The sequence below is a fragment of the Polyodon spathula genome, chromosome 24 (assembly GCF_017654505.1).
Source record: "Polyodon spathula isolate WHYD16114869_AA chromosome 24, ASM1765450v1, whole genome shotgun sequence".
Classification (NCBI taxonomy): Eukaryota; Metazoa; Chordata; class Actinopteri; order Acipenseriformes; family Polyodontidae; genus Polyodon; species Polyodon spathula.
This window is the reverse complement of record NC_054557.1, coordinates 22,455,994-22,471,294: the sequence shown is the minus strand read 5'-3', so window position 1 is coordinate 22,471,294 and position 15,301 is coordinate 22,455,994. Positions and strand designations below refer to the sequence as shown.

The following is a 15,301-nucleotide window of genomic DNA, read 5'->3' as shown; positions in this document are numbered from 1 at the left end:
TTGTCATTGGTCCTTCAGATCATTATTTACTTCATTTGGGCATCTGTATGATTGATATGGCTGTTCCATTTGTCTGCGTCTAAAATGTCTGTTTCATTTTATCTCTTCACTGTAGTCCATCTGTATCATTTCTATAGATTTTTAATTTCCCCTTGTCAATCAACTCCTCCTGAATTGTTTATATGGCTATTCCACCTGGCTGCTACCACTCTAGTCCTCCAGTGTCATTTCTATGGCTGTTCCACAAGCCTATGTCGCAGACACTGAATGCTTTCTATGGTGGCTCCACCTACCGGGCATGGCCTGTGTCCTGGCAGGCAGGCTGCGGCTCCGCCCCTTCTCAGCCACCAGTGTGATGTTGTACAGCTGCCCCGCCACCAGGCCAGTGAGGTGGGCGGAGTCTCTCTGGGGGGGCAGGTCCATGTCTCCTCCACGCCCCTCCCCCTCGCTCGGGGTGAAGTAGAGGCGGTATCGATCCACAATGGAGACTGAGCGTTCCCATTGGACCACCACCTCGCCCCCTGTCGCCTTGACGACACGCAGGTTCTTGGGGCCTCCGATCACTGGGGGGGGGGGTGGAGAGAGACAGGGGGGAGGTAAATACACAGAGCTAAGATAATCATTACAGTAAAATCTGATCTAATATTCATGTAATATCGTAGATCAAACATATATTCTCTGCATAAGACACACATATTGTGGTAAAAGTGTATTTGTTTTTTTAATATATTTTTTCAAATTATCTAAATTTAAGTGTGAGAAATACAGTGGGACGAGTGAGAACATGAGTAATGAGGAGGGTGAGGTGAAGAGTGAGAACATGAGGAATGAGGAGGGTGAGTTGAAGAGTGAGAACATGAGGAATGAGGAGGGTGAGGTGAAGAGTGAAAACATGAGGAATGAGGAGGGTGAGGTGAAGAGTGAGAACATGAGGAATGAGGAGGGTGAGGTGAAGAGTAAGAACATGAGGAATGAGGAGGGTGAGGTGAAAAGTGAGAGAAGTAAAAGGAGACAAAGAGTGAGGTGAACAATAAACACACTGAGACATTGGGCATAATAAGAAAAGTGAGATGGAGCGTGAGCAGACTGAGAAGAAAGTGAGAAGAAGAGATGGTGAAGGGGAGGGAGCACAGAGTGAGAGGGAGAACAGTGAGAGTGTAGTGTGCTCCCTCACGTGTTGTGAAGTCAGTAGAGGCCTGTGGTCCCAGCTCCTGGTTGCGCTCGGCTCTCAGAGTCACTCGGTACTCCTGCCCGGGAGCCAATCCTGTCTGGGTATAGTTAGAGACCCCACCCACCAGCCGTGAAGTCAGCTTCTCATCATCCTCCTTCTGTGAGCGGGACAAAAGGGAGAAACTAAAAGAAACCAAGTCCAGCAAAGATGTGTTCAGCTAGTGCCTCCACCAGTGATATTGAAACTAGAAGATACTGAGTCAAGCAGACAAGCATTTCAGCTATAGTGCCTTCATCAGTGTGATTGAAGCTAGAAGTCAAGCAGACAAGCGTTTCACTGAAGACATTGAGACAGACTTGTATTGTCATTTAATTGTAAAAGTTTCTTTCAGGATTATTGAATAAACTACTGGTGGGGTTTCTTTGGGGCAGACTGCAGAAAGCAGGAAGGCGATGCAGTTTGTTGAATGACCACTAGGGGTGTGTGTACGACGCTTGTTCCTGCCCCATCCTCTCTGGACCATGAGACAGCTTTCTTCTTCTCTCCCCAGATGGAGAGCAGACCTGCTCAGTTAAGTCGGCAGCATTCCTGTGACATGTCGTACACAACACAGCTGGGCTCTACGTGCAACCAGTGGAGGGTAATTGAAAGCAACTGGCCCAGAGCAGACGCCAGCCAGGGATGATGCAACCATAGTGACAGTGATGTTCATTAGAGATTGTTGCTAAGCTGCTCAGAGACACTGTCCAGGGCTAGGAGTGTGCCAGTGGTCGGGATCTCCAATGACTTGCCTTCAAGAAGTATTTGTTGGCAGGTATTAATTAAATACTTTTATTAATGTGTTGCGAAACTAGAAAACGCAATTGATTTGTCCCGTAAATGATACATTTTGTTCAACCTAACTCAAGAGCTGTCGCTGTGGAAACTGGGATGTATTTCTTTGTTAAGTTTAATCAGGGGTTACATCTTGACCAGGACTACGATCCCACAATGCACTGCAGAGACGAACCATTTCAAAGGAAAGGGAAATAAAAATGATTTCAATGATTTCATAATAAAAAAGTATAAAAGAAAGGCAGGAGAAATACTTGTTTAAAAAATCTTTTGTTTGAGTTTGATCACGACAGGTTCTATATTAATAACACTGTCACATTGCTATTGATTGATACGCAGTAATTGTGCAAACAAGGGAAACTGATGAGCCACATTGTTTTGTGTTGAGTAATTAATGTGTTTTATTCCATTAAATTAATACTGAACAACTTCAAATTTCTTAAAGGTAATTACTTGCAAAATACAAGTATCGGCACATGCTACTGCTTGCACTGTCTTATTGTGTTTGCACTGTGTTACAGTGTATCCACTGTGTTACTGTTTTTGCACTGCATTACTGTGTTTCCACTGTGTTACTGTGTTTCCACTATGTTACTGTGGTTGCACTGTGTTACTGTTCTTGCACTGCATTACTGTGTTTGCACTATGTTACTGTGTTTGCATTGTGTTTGCACTGTGTTACGGTGCTTGCACTGTGTTATTGTGCTTGCACTGCAGTACTGTGTTGGACTGTGTTACTGGTTTTGCACTGTGTTACTATGTTTGCACTGCATTACTGTGTTTGTACTGTGTTACTGTGTGTCCACTGTGCTATTGTTTTTGCACTGCATTACTGTGTTTGCATTGTGTTTGCACTGTGTTACTGTGCTTGCATTGTGTTTGCACTGTGTTGGCACTGTGTTACTGGTTTTGCACTGTGTTACTATGTTTGCACTGCATTACTGTGTTTCCACAATGTTACTGTTTTTGCACTGCAGTACTGTGTTTCCACTGTGTTACTGTTTCTACTGTGTTTGCACTGCAGTAATGTGTTTCCACTGTTATTTTGTTTCCACTGTGTTACTGTGTTTGCACTGCAGTACTGTGTTCCCACTGTGTTACTGTGTTTCCACTGTGTTACTGTTTCCACTGTTTTTGCACTGCAGTACTGTGTTTCCAGTGTGTTACTGTGTTTCCACCATGTTACTTTGTTTCCACTATGTTACTGTGTTTGCACTGCAGTCCTGTGTTTCCAATGTGTTACTGTTTCTACTGTGTTTTTACTGCAGTTCTGTGCTTCCACTGTGTTTGGACTGCAGTACTGTGTTGCCACTGTGTTAATGTTTTTGCAGTGCAGTACTGTGTTTCCACTGTGTTACTGTTTTTGCACTGCATTACTGTGTTTCCACTGTGTTACTGTGTTTGCACTGTGTTGCTGTGTTTGCACTGCAGTACTGCGTTTCCACTGTGTTGCTGTGTTTGCACTGTGTTACTGTTTCCACTGTTTTTGCACTGCAGTACTGTGTTTCCATTATGTTCCTGTATTTGCACTGTGTTACTGTGTTTCCACTGTGTTCCTGTTTTTCTGCTATGTTACTGTGTTCCCACTATGTTACTGAATTTCCACTGTATTACTGTATTTGCACTGCGTTACTGTGTTTCCACTGTGTTTGCAGTAGTGTGTTTCCACTGTGTCACTGTGTTTCCATTATGTTACTGTGTTTCCACTGTGTTTGTGTTTCCACTGCAGTACTGTGTTTCCACTGTGTTACTTTGTTTCCACTGTGTTACTGTGTTTGCACTGCAGTACTGTGTTTCCACTGTATTACTGTGTTTCCACTGTGTTCCTGTGTTTGCACTGCAGTGCTGTGTTTCCACTGTGTTACTGTGTTTCCAGTGTGTTACTGTGTTTGCATTGCAGTACTGTGTTTCCACTGCGTTACTGTTTTGCACTGCAGTACTATGTTTCCACTGTGTTATTGTGTTTGCACTGTGTTACTGTGTTTGCACTGCAGTACTATGTTTCCACTGTGTTACTGTGTTTGCACTGCAGTCCTGTGTTTCCACTGTGTTTGCACTGCAGTCCTGTGTTTCCACTGTGTTACTGTTTCTACTGTGTTTGCACTGCAGTACTGTGTTTCCACTGTGTAACTGTGTTTTTACTGCAGTTCTGTGTTCCACTGTGTTTGGACTGCAGTACTGTGTTTCCACTGTGTCACTGTGTTTGCACTGCAGTACTGTGTTTCCACTATTTTACTGTTTTTGCAGTGTGTGTTTCCACTATTTTACTGTTTTTGCAGGACAGTACTGTGTTTCCACTATGTTACTGTGTTTCCACTGTTACTGTTTTTGCACTGCATTACTGTGTTTCCACTTTGTTACTGTGTTTGCACTGCAGTACTGTGTTTCCACTTTGTTACTGTGTTTGCACTGCAGTACTGTGTTTCCACTGTGTTACTGTGTTTGCACTGCAGTACTGTGTTTCCACTGTGTTTCTGTGTTTCCACTGCATTACCGTGTTTCCACTGCATTACTGTGTTTCCACTGCATTACTGTGTTTGCACTGCAGTACTGTGTTTCCACTGCGTTACTGTTTATGCACTGTAGTACTTTGTTCCCACTGTGTTATTGTGTTTGCACTGTGTTACTGTTTTTCCGCTATGTTACTGTGTTTGCACTGTGTTACTGTGTTTCCACTGTGTTACTGTGTTTGCACTGTGTTACTGTGTTTCCACTGTGTTTGCAGTGTGTGTTTCCACTGTGTTACTGTGTTTCCACTGTGTTACTGTGTTTCCACTGTGTTACTGTGTTTGCACTGCAGTGTGTTTTCCACTGTGTTACTTTGTTTCCACTGTGTTACTGTGTTTGCACTGCGGTACTTTGTTTTCACTGTGTTACTGTGTTTGCACTGCAGTACTGTGTTTCCACTGTGTTTACTGTGTTTCCACTGTGTTTGCACTGCAATAGTGTGTTTGCACTGTGTTTCTACTGTGTTTTTGCAGTACTGTGTTTCCACTGTGTTACTGTTTTTGCAGTGCAGTACAGTGTTTCCACTATGTTACTGTGTTTACAACTGTGTTACTGTTTTTTCACTGTGTTTCCATTATGTTACTGTGTTTCCACTGTGTCACTGTTTGTGCACTGCATTACTGTGTTTCCACTGTGTCACTGTGTTTCCATTATGTTACTGTGTTTGCACTGTTTTACTGTGTTAGCTGTGTTTGTACTGTGTTTCCACTGTGTTACTGTGTTTGCACTATGTTACTGTGTTTCCACTGTGTTACTGTATTTGCACTGTGTTACTGTGTTTTCACTGTGTTTGCAGTAGTGTGTGTGTTCCATTATGTTACTGTGTTTGCACTGCAGTACTGTGTTTCCACTGCATTACTGTGTTTCCACTGTGTTTGCACTGTTACTGTGTTTTCCACTGTGTTACTGTTTTGCACTGTGTTACTGTGTTTCCACTGTGTTTCCACTGTGTTACTGTGTTTCCACTATGTTACTGTGTTTCCACTGTGTTACTGTGTTTCCACTGCATTACTGTGTTTCCACTGCATTACTGTGTTTCCACTGCATTACTGTGTTTCCACTGGTTACTGTGTTTCCACTGCAGTACTGTGTTTCCACTGTGTTACTGTGTTTCCACTGTGTTACTGTGTTTGCACTGCAGTACTGTGTTTCCACTGTTTCCTGTGTTTCCACTGTGTTACTGTGTTTGCACTGTGTTTCCACTGTGTTACTGTGTTTCCACTGTGTTACTGTGTTTCCACTATGTTACTGTGTTCCCACTATGTTACTGTGTTTCCACTGCATTACTGTGTTTCCACTGCATTACTGTGTTTGCACTGCAGTGCTGTGTTTCCACTGTGTTACATTGTTTCCACTGTGTTACTGTTTTTGCACTGTAGTACTTTGTTCCCACTGTGTTACTGTGTTTGCACTGTGTTACTACTGTGTTACTGTGTTTCCACTGTGCTTGCACTTTCCACTGCAGTGCTGTGTTTACACTGTGTTACTGTGTTTGCACTGCAGTACTGTGTTTCCACTGCATTACTGTTTTTGCACTGCAGTACTGTGTTTCCACTGTATTACTGTGTTTCCACTGTGTTTGCCCTGCAGTACTGTGTTTGCACTGTGTTACTACTGTGTTTCTGTGTTTGCACTGCAGTATGTGTTTCCACTGTGTCACTGTGTTTCCACTATGTTACTGTGTTTGCACTGCAGTACTGTGTTTCCACTGTGTAACTGTGTTTTTACTGCAGTTCTGTGCTTCCACTGTGTTTGGACTGCAGTACTGTGTTTCCACTGTGTCACTGTTTTTGCAGTGCAGTACTGTGTTTCCACTATTTTACTGTTTTTGCAGTGCAGTACTGTGTTTCCACTATTTTACTGTTTTTGCAGGACAGTACTGTGTTTCCACTATTTTACTGTTTTTGCAGGACAGTACTGTGTTTCCACTATGTTACTGTGTTTCCACTGTTACTGTTTTTGCACTGCATTACTGTGTTTCCACTTTGTTACTGTGTTTGCACTGCAGTACTGTGTTTCCACTTTGTTACTGTGTTTGCACTGCAGTACTGTGTTTCCACTGTGTTACTGTGTTTGCACTGCAGTACTGTGTTTCCACTGTGTTTCTGTGTTTCCACTGCATTACCGTGTTTCCACTGCATTACTGTGTTTCCACTGCATTACTGTGTTTGCACTGCAGTACTGTGTTTCCACTGCGTTACTGTTTATGCACTGTAGTACTTTGTTCCCACTGTGTTATTGTGTTTGCACTGTGTTACTGTTTTTCCGCTATGTTACTGCATTCCCACTATGTTACTGAATTTCCACTGTGTTACTGTATTTGCACCACGTTACTGTGTTTCCACTGTGTTTGCAGTAGTGTGTTTCCACTGTGTCACTGTGTTTCCATTATGTTACTGTGTTTCCACTGTGTTACTGTGTTTGCACTGCAGTGCTGTGTTTCCACTGTGTTACTTTGTTTCCACTGTGTTACTGTGTTTGCACTGCGGTACTTTGTTTTCACTGTGTTACTGTTTTGCACTGCAGTACTGTGTTTCCACTGTTTTACTGTGTTTCCACTGTGTTTGCACTGCAATAGTGTGTTTGCACTGTGTTTCTACTGTGTTACCATGTTTTCACTGCAGTCCTGTGTTTCCACTGTGTTACTGTTTTTGCAGTGCAGTACAGTGTTTCCACTATGTTACTGTGTTTACAACTGTGTTACTGTTTTTTCACTACATTACTGTGTTTCCATTATGTTACTGTGTTTCCACTGTGTCACTGTTTGTGCACTGCATTACTGTGTTTCCACTGTGTCACTGTGTTTCCATTATGTTACTGTGTTTGCACTGTTTCCACTGTGTTACTGTGTTTGTACTGTGTTTCCACTGTGTTACTGTGTTTCCACTGTGTTACTGTATTTGCACTGTGTTACTGTGTTTTCACTGTGTTTGCAGTAGTGTGTTTCCACTGTGTCTCCATTATGTTACTGTGTTTGCACTGCAGTACTGTGTTTCCAATATCTTACTGTGTTTCCACTGTGTTTGCACTGTGTTTCTACTGTGTTACCATGTTTGCACTGCAGTCCTGTGTTTCCACTGTGTTACTGTTTGCACTGTAGTACTGTGTTTCCACTGTGTTTCCACTGTGTTACTGTGTTTCCATTATGTTACTGTGTTCCCACTATATTACTGTGTTTCCACTGCATTACCGTGTTTCCACTGCATTACTGTGTTTCCACTGCATTACTGTGTTTGCACTGCAGTACTGTGTTTCCACTGCGTTACTGTTTATGCACTGTAGTACTTTGTTCCCACTGTGTTATTGTGTTTGCACTGTGTTACTGTGTTTCCACTGCAGTGCTGTGTTTCCACTGTGTTACTGTGTTTGCACTGCAGTACTGTGTTTCCACTGTGTTTGCACTGCAGTACTGTGTTTCCACTGTGTTACTGTGTTTCCATTATGTTACTGTGTTCCCACTATGTTACTGTGTTTCCACTGCATTACTGTGTTTCCACTGTGTTACTGTGTTTGCACTGCAGTACTGTGTTTCCACTGTGTTACTGTGTTTCCACTATGTTACTGTGTTTCCACTGTGTTACTGTGTTTCCAGTGTGTTACTGTGTTTGCACTGTGTTACTGTGTTTGCACTGTGTTACTACTGTGTTACTGTGTTTCCACTGCAGTGCTGTGTTTCCACTGCAGTGCTGTGTTTACACTGTGTTATTGTGTTTGCACTGCAGTACTGTGTTTCCACTGCATTACTGTTTTTGCACTGCAGTACTGTGTTTCCACTGTATTACTGTGTTCCACTGTGTTTGCCCTGCAGTACTGTGTTTGCACTGTGTTACTACTGTGTTTCTGTGTTTGCACTGCAGTATTGTTTCCACTGTGTCACTGTGTTTCCACTATGTTACTGTGTTCCCACTATGTTACTGTGTTTCCACTGTGTTACTGTATTTGCACTGCATTACTGTGTTTCCACTGTGTCACTGTGTTTCCATTATGTTACTGTGTTTCCATTATGTTACTGTGTTTCCAGTGTGTTACTGTGTTTGCACTGTGTTACTATGTTTCCACTGCGTTACTGTTTTTGCACTGCAGTACTATGTTTCCACTGTATTACTGTGTTCCACTGTGTTTTCACTGCAGTACTGTGTTTGCACTGTGTTACTGTGTTTCCACTTTGTTACTGTGTTTGCACTGCATTACTGTGTTTCCACTGTGTTACTGTTTTTGCACTGCAGTACTGTGTTTCCACTGTGTTACTGTTTTTCCACTATGTTACTGTGTTTCCACTGTGTTACTGTTTCCACTGCAGTACTGTTTTTGCACTGTTACTGTGTTTCCAGTGTGTTACTGTGTTTGCACTGCAGTACTGTGTTTCCACTGTGTTACTGTTTTGTGTTTTTGCACTGCAATTCTGTTTCCACTGTGTTACTGTGTTTGCACTGCAGTACTGTGTTTCCACTGTGTTACTGTGTTTGCACTGCAGTACTGTGTTTCCACTGTGTTACTGTGTTTGCACTGTGTTACTGTGTTTGCACTGTGTTACTGTGTTTCCACTGTGTTTCTGTGTTTGCACAGCAGTATTGTTTCCACTATGTTACTGTGTTCCCACTATGTTACTGTGTTTCCACTGTGTTACTGTGTTTCCACTGTGTCACTGTGTTTCCATTATGTTACTGTGTTTCCAGTGTGTTACTGTGTTTGCACTGCAGTACTGTGTTTCCACTGTGTTACTGTTTTGCACTGCAGTACTCTGTTTCCACTGTGTTACAGTGTTTGCACTGCAGTACTGTGTTTCCACTGCGTTACTGTTTTTGCACTGTAGTACTTTGTTCCCACTGTGTTATTGTGTTTGCACTGTGTTACTCTGTTTCCACTGCAGTGTTTCCACTGTATTACTGTGTTCCACTGTGTTTGCACTGCAGTACTGTGTTTGCACTGTGTTACTGTGTTTCCACTATGTTACTGTGTTCCCACTATGTTACTGTGTTTCTACTGTGTTACTGTTTTTGCACTGCAGTACTGTGTTTCCACAGTGTTACTGTTTTTCTACTATGTTACTGTGTTCCCACTATGTTACTGTGTTTCCACTATGTTACTGTGTTTCCACTGTGTTACTGTTTCCACTGCAGTACTGTTTTTGCACTGTTACTGTGTTTCCACTGTGTTACCATGTTTGCACTGCAGTCCTGTGTTTCCACTGTGTTACTGTTTATACTGTGTTTGCACTGCAATTCTATGTTTCCACTGTGTTACTGTTTTTGCAATGTGTTACTGTGTTTGCATTGTGTTACTGTTTCCACTGTGTTACAGTGTTTGCACTGCAGTACTGTGTTTCCACTGTGTTACTGTTTTTTCACTATGTTACTGTGTTTCCATTGTTACTGTTTTTCCACTATGTTACTGTGTTTCCACTGCAGTACTGTTTTTGCACTGTTACTGTGTTTCCACTGTGTTACCATGTTTGCACTGCAGTCCTGTGTTTCCACTGTGTTACTGTTTTTGCAATGTGTTACTGTGTTTGCATTGTGTTACTGTTTCCACTGTGTTTCCACTGTGTTACTGTGTTTGCACTGCAGTACTGTGTTTCCACTGCGTTACTGTTTTTGCACTGCAGTACTGTGTTTCCAATATGTTACTGTGTTTCCACTGTATTACTGTGTTTCCACCGTGTTACTGTTTTTGCACTGCAGTACTGTTTCCACTGTGTTACTGTGTTTGCACTGCAGTATTTTGTTTGCAGTGTGTTACTGTGTTTGCAGTGTGTTTCCACTATGTTACTGTGTTTGCACTGTTACTGTGTTTCCACGGTGTTGCTGTGTTTGCACTGTTTTACTGTGTTTGAACTGTGTTACTGTATTTGCACTGCAGTGCTGTGTTTCCACTGTGTTACTGTGTTTGATCCAGGGAGGAGAAGGCTGCTCTGGACCCACAGGCTAAAGAGCTCAAGAACACATTAGGAAGGAAAAGCTGTGATCCGGGCGACCAGACAGGCAGACACACAGACACACACAGGATGAATTACATACACACACAGGATGAATTGCATACACACACAGGATGAATTGCATACACACACAGGATGAATTGCAGACACACACAGGATGAATTACAGACACACATGGACACACACCAGACAGATAAATGGACAGACAGAAGGAGAGACACACAGACAGACACAATGGCAGACAGACCGAGAGAAATCAGGCACAAAGAGAGACAGAATTACAGACACAGACAGCCAACACAGATACACAAAGACAGACCTGCAGACAGACAGACACATTGGCAGACAGAGAAAAATAACTGCAGACACAAACAGACACAAACAGACACAGACAGACTGACAGAATTGCAGACAGATGGACTGTACCGTGGCCTGGAAGCTGATCACGTATCCGTCGATCTGGACATTGGGTCGATTCCACCGAACCAAAACCGAGGAGTCCGAGACATTGAGAGTGTGGAGCTCGGAGATAGAGGGAAGCTCTGAGGAGACAGGAGAGGAGGAGACTGAGTGGAGCTCTGAGGAGACAGGAGAGGAGAGGAGTGAGGGGAGGTCTGAGGAGACAGGACAGGAGAGGGGTAAGGGGAGCTCTGAGGAGACAGGAGAGGAGAGGAGTGAGGGGAGCTGTGAGGAGAGAGGAGAGGAGTGAGGGGAGCTCTGAGGAGACAGGACAGGAGAGGAGTGAGGGGAGCTCTGAGGAGACAGGACAGGAGAGGAGTGAGGGGAGGTCTGAGGAGACAGGACAGGAGAGGAGTGAGGGGAGCTCTGAGGAGACAGGACAGGAGAGGAGTGAGGGGAGCTCTGAGGAGACAGGACAGGAGAGGAGTGAGGGGAGCTCTGAGAAGACAGGACAGGAGAGGAGTGAGGGGAGCTGTGAGGAGACAGGAGAGGAGAGGAGAGAGGGGAGCTGTGAGGAGAGAGGAGAGGAGAGGAGAGAGGGGAGCTGTGAGGAGACAGGAGAGGAGAGGAGAGAAGGGAACTCTGAGGAGAGGAGAGGAGAGGAGTGAGGGGAGCTCTGAGGACAGGAGAGGAGAGGAGTGAGGGGGGCTCTGAGCAGACAGGAGAGAAGAGGAGTTAGGGGAGCTTTGAGGAGACAGGAGAGGTGACTGTGGGGAGCTCTGAGGAGGCAGGAAAGGAGAGCAGACAAGCATTTCAGCTAGTGCCTTCATCAGACATAATATAAAAAAGTAACTATATGAACAGAAATTAGACATTTTTTTGTAATCAAAGAAACTACAAAATGGTACCGCAAAATTTTACCAGAAGCCATAACAGTAGTACAATATTTCATGTTAGATTTCTAAAATGTCACACTTTTCAATTGTTGTGCAGAACTGTTATGGAGAAGTATATGGGGAACTGCTAGCATAATATTATTCAGCAAGCTGTTGAAGCAGAGACTATCGGATCATTCAAGAATAGACTGGATGCTGTCCTGAACAATACTGTATAACCTCTCTGTGACCATAATAAGACCTTTAGCTAGCCGCCTGGAGGAAGGGCGGTCTGTTTAGCCGCGGATTCCCAGAGGCTTCATTTCCCCTACTAGCTTGGACAGAGTTTTTTAGTTTTTCCCTTCCTGAGTGCTAACAGATCATGCTTGCATTAAGCGAGGGAGCATCTGTGGGCCGAATGGCCTTTTCTCATTGTAGAATTTCTTACGTTCTTATGGTCTTAATTATATAGGGTATCATTTTAGGCTTTCTTTGATTATGTTATGTAACTAAATTAAGTTCATATATATATATATATATATATATATATATATATATATATATATATATATATATATATATATATATTAATTATTTCTCAATCTGAAAAATTGTAGGTAATGCCAAACCTTTAGACCATAAGCTCATAGTATAACTTAGACTGGTTAAAACTGCTCTACAATGGAGTGTTATTTCCATCCTTGTGCAGCAGTATAAATTGGAACTCACCCAGGGAGCAGTCTTTTCCAGTGAAGCCCTGTTGGCAAACGCAGGCCCCGTTCTCACACCTTCCTCTCTGGCTGCAGTCTTGGGGGCACACTTGCGTGTCACACGCCTCACCGGTGAAACCGGGGTCACAGAGGCACGCCCCCTTCACGCAGCGCCCCCTGTCATTGCAGTTCACAGGACAGGCTGTCTCCCTGCAGTCTGGGCCAGTGAAGCCACGCCGGCACACACAACGGCCCTTCACACAGCGCCCCCTGCTGCTGCAGTTCCCAGGACAGGCCAGCACGGAGCAGTCCTCACCTGTAAAGCCTTCCTCGCACACGCAGATCCCGTTCACGCACCTCCCTCTGTCCTGACAGTTTCCTGGACAAATTTTGGTGCTGCAGTCCTCTCCAGTAAAGCCCTCATTGCACAGGCACCTCCCGTTCAAGCACCTCCCTCTATCCTGGCAGTTTCCCGGACAAGTTTTGGTGCTGCAGTCCTCTCCGGTAAAGCCCTTATTGCACACGCAGATCCCGTTCACGCACCTCCCTCTGTCCTGGCAGTTTCCTGGACAAGTTTTGGTGCTGCAGTCCTCTCCAGTAAAGCCCTCATTGCACAGGCAGATCCCGTTCACGCACCTCCCTCTGTTCTGGCAGTTTCCTGGACAAGTTTTGGTGCTGCAGTCCTCTCCGGTAAAGCCCTTATTGCACACGCAGATCCCGTTCACGCACCTCCCTCTGTCCTGGCAGTTTCCTGGACAAGTTTTGGTGCTGCAATCCTCTCCGGTAAAGCCCTCATTGCACAGGCAGATCCCGTTCACGCACCTCCCTCTGTCCTGACAGTTTCCTGGACAAGTTTTGGTGCTGCAGTCCTCTCCGGTAAAGCCCTTATTGCACACGCAGATCCCGTTCACGCACCTCCCTCTGTCCTGGCAGTTTCCTGGACAAGTTTTGCTGCTGCAGTCCTCTCCAGTGAAGCCGGGATTGCAGACGCACCTGCCCTCCATGCAGCGCCCCCTGCCTGTACAATTTCTGGGACAGCCGACCTGCCTGCAGTCTGTCCCGGTGTACCCCGGGAAGCAGATGCACCTCCCGTCCACGCAGCGCCCCTGGTCACTGCAGTCTTCAGGACAGTGCTGGTCAGCGCAGAGGGGTCCGCTCCAGCCAGGCTCACACTCACAGCGACACGATCCCGACTCAAAGGTACCGTGGCCGGAGCAGACTGACTGGACACCACGAGAGCCTGAGAGAGAGAGAGAGGGGGGAGGGGGAGAGGGAGAGGATAGAGTGGGAGTTATTATTATTATTATTATTATTATTACCGTTTTAATCTTTTGTGGTCCTATGTCGGACCCTGTCCGACATCATCAAAAAGACGTCAAGCACAGGTCTCTGGTCTTTTTTTCTCCGGAAAAAGCAGAGAAACCTTTCAATGGCTGAGTGAGACCGATAGGAGCCGAATGAATACGCCACAGAGATAACACGGACACGAACAAAAGAGATAGCTGCTTCCGCATCCAGCGCTCAAAGAATATCACAGACATTTGCAGAGCTTTTTGAGATGTTATAGTAATAAAATAATGACTTGGATCACATTATTGAGGAGTTTGGTGATAAAACAAGTGATCAGGAGAGGATTTATCAGTATGCATGACTATGAAGAGGTATGTGGAAAATACAGCGAACAAGGGGTGGGGCTTGGCTGGAGATGCAGTACTGAGTGTTCTTTTGCTATGCAGTGCATTTTAAACCTGTTTTACTGTGAAAATAAAAAATTGAAACAGCGCGTGTGAAAATAAATTGGACCTGACGCGCCTGACAAGCGCTGAATAACTGGACTGCTAAGGGTTAAAAGAGTAATTAGCTTCAAATGATATATGTCACATATCACCTTGTCTTTCCATGATCACAATCAAGGGATTCTTAATTAACATTAACTCAAACATTAAGGCTGCCCCCTTTGTATTAAGTATTATCAGCAGTCCCTAAGCGTATCACGATATATAACCCTACCAGATGCCTTCCTTAAACTCACATTAAACTACAAATCAATGCAACCCTGTTTTGATCTCTCACCTGTAGCAGCCAGGTCCTGTTGCGCACAGCAGCTCCCGGCTGCCCCTCCCTCACAGCGCTCCCTCAGCTCCGAGATCTGGCTCTCCAGGGCTGTGATTCGCTGGGTCAGTGCAGCGGTGTCGGCCGGGTCACAATGGCACGGGGGGGCCAGCCTGATCCTATGAGTGAGGACCAGGGGCGAGGCTGGATCCAGGGAGTGAGTCATAGAGGCTCCTCCCTCCTCCTCCACCTTCCCTCCACACTCTCCAACCAGCTGTAGGGTCAGGGTCAGGGGGGCGGGGCTTTCCTGGGCCACCCTGCCGCTGGAGCTGGATGGGGGAGGGGCTTGCTGCTTCTTGTCTGAAGAAGTGGGAGGAGCATCTTGTTTGGTCAGGGTCGGATTTGGATTGGCCACTTTCGAAGGGCTCTGGTTGGCTGTGGAGTGAGCGAATAGGAAGACTAGTAGGCAGAGATAGGGCAGGCCCATCTTTAAAAGGGGCTGTGTGCTGTCTTAAAGGGGAAACGACAGGTTTGTGTGCATCAGTCAGTGTGTGAAGGGGGCTGTAGAGGGTTGAGGGGTTGGTGCTCTATTGTGCTTGAAATGCTGATTGTCTGGAAAGGAGGGAAAACAAAAGAGAGATTAAATTAACTGGATTTCTGTCTGAAATCATGTAAGAGAAATCAACCAATCACTGTCTGTTATTTGTTGAAATTCCAGTCCAGTCTCTGTATCTCTGTGTGTCTCTGTGTAATAGTACGTCTCTGTGTGTCTGTCTCTGTGTCCCTGTGTGTGTCTAAGTGTCTTTATCTGTCTCTG

At 44.8% G+C, this 15,301-nt stretch overlaps 1 protein-coding gene across 5 annotated transcripts in view; it reads right to left on the bottom strand.

The window, feature by feature from the left end:
* The window catches only part of LOC121299047 (tenascin-like), a 57,879-nt gene that overhangs the window by 25,742 nt on the left and 16,836 nt on the right, over nucleotides 1–15,301 (bottom strand). For all 5 annotated transcript variants that reach the window (XM_041226531.1, XM_041226530.1, XM_041226534.1 and 2 more), the window contains exons 2-6: nucleotides 14,506–15,096; nucleotides 12,452–13,672; nucleotides 10,875–10,990; nucleotides 1,175–1,328; nucleotides 294–563 (exon numbers count right to left, since the gene is read on the bottom strand). In XM_041226531.1, coding sequence (XP_041082465.1) covers nucleotides 294–563; nucleotides 1,175–1,328; nucleotides 10,875–10,990; nucleotides 12,452–13,672; nucleotides 14,506–14,971 — 2,227 coding nt within the window. In that variant the 5' untranslated portion in view covers nucleotides 14,972–15,096. The remainder of the gene's footprint in view (nucleotides 1–293; nucleotides 564–1,174; nucleotides 1,329–10,874; nucleotides 10,991–12,451; nucleotides 13,673–14,505; nucleotides 15,097–15,301) is intronic.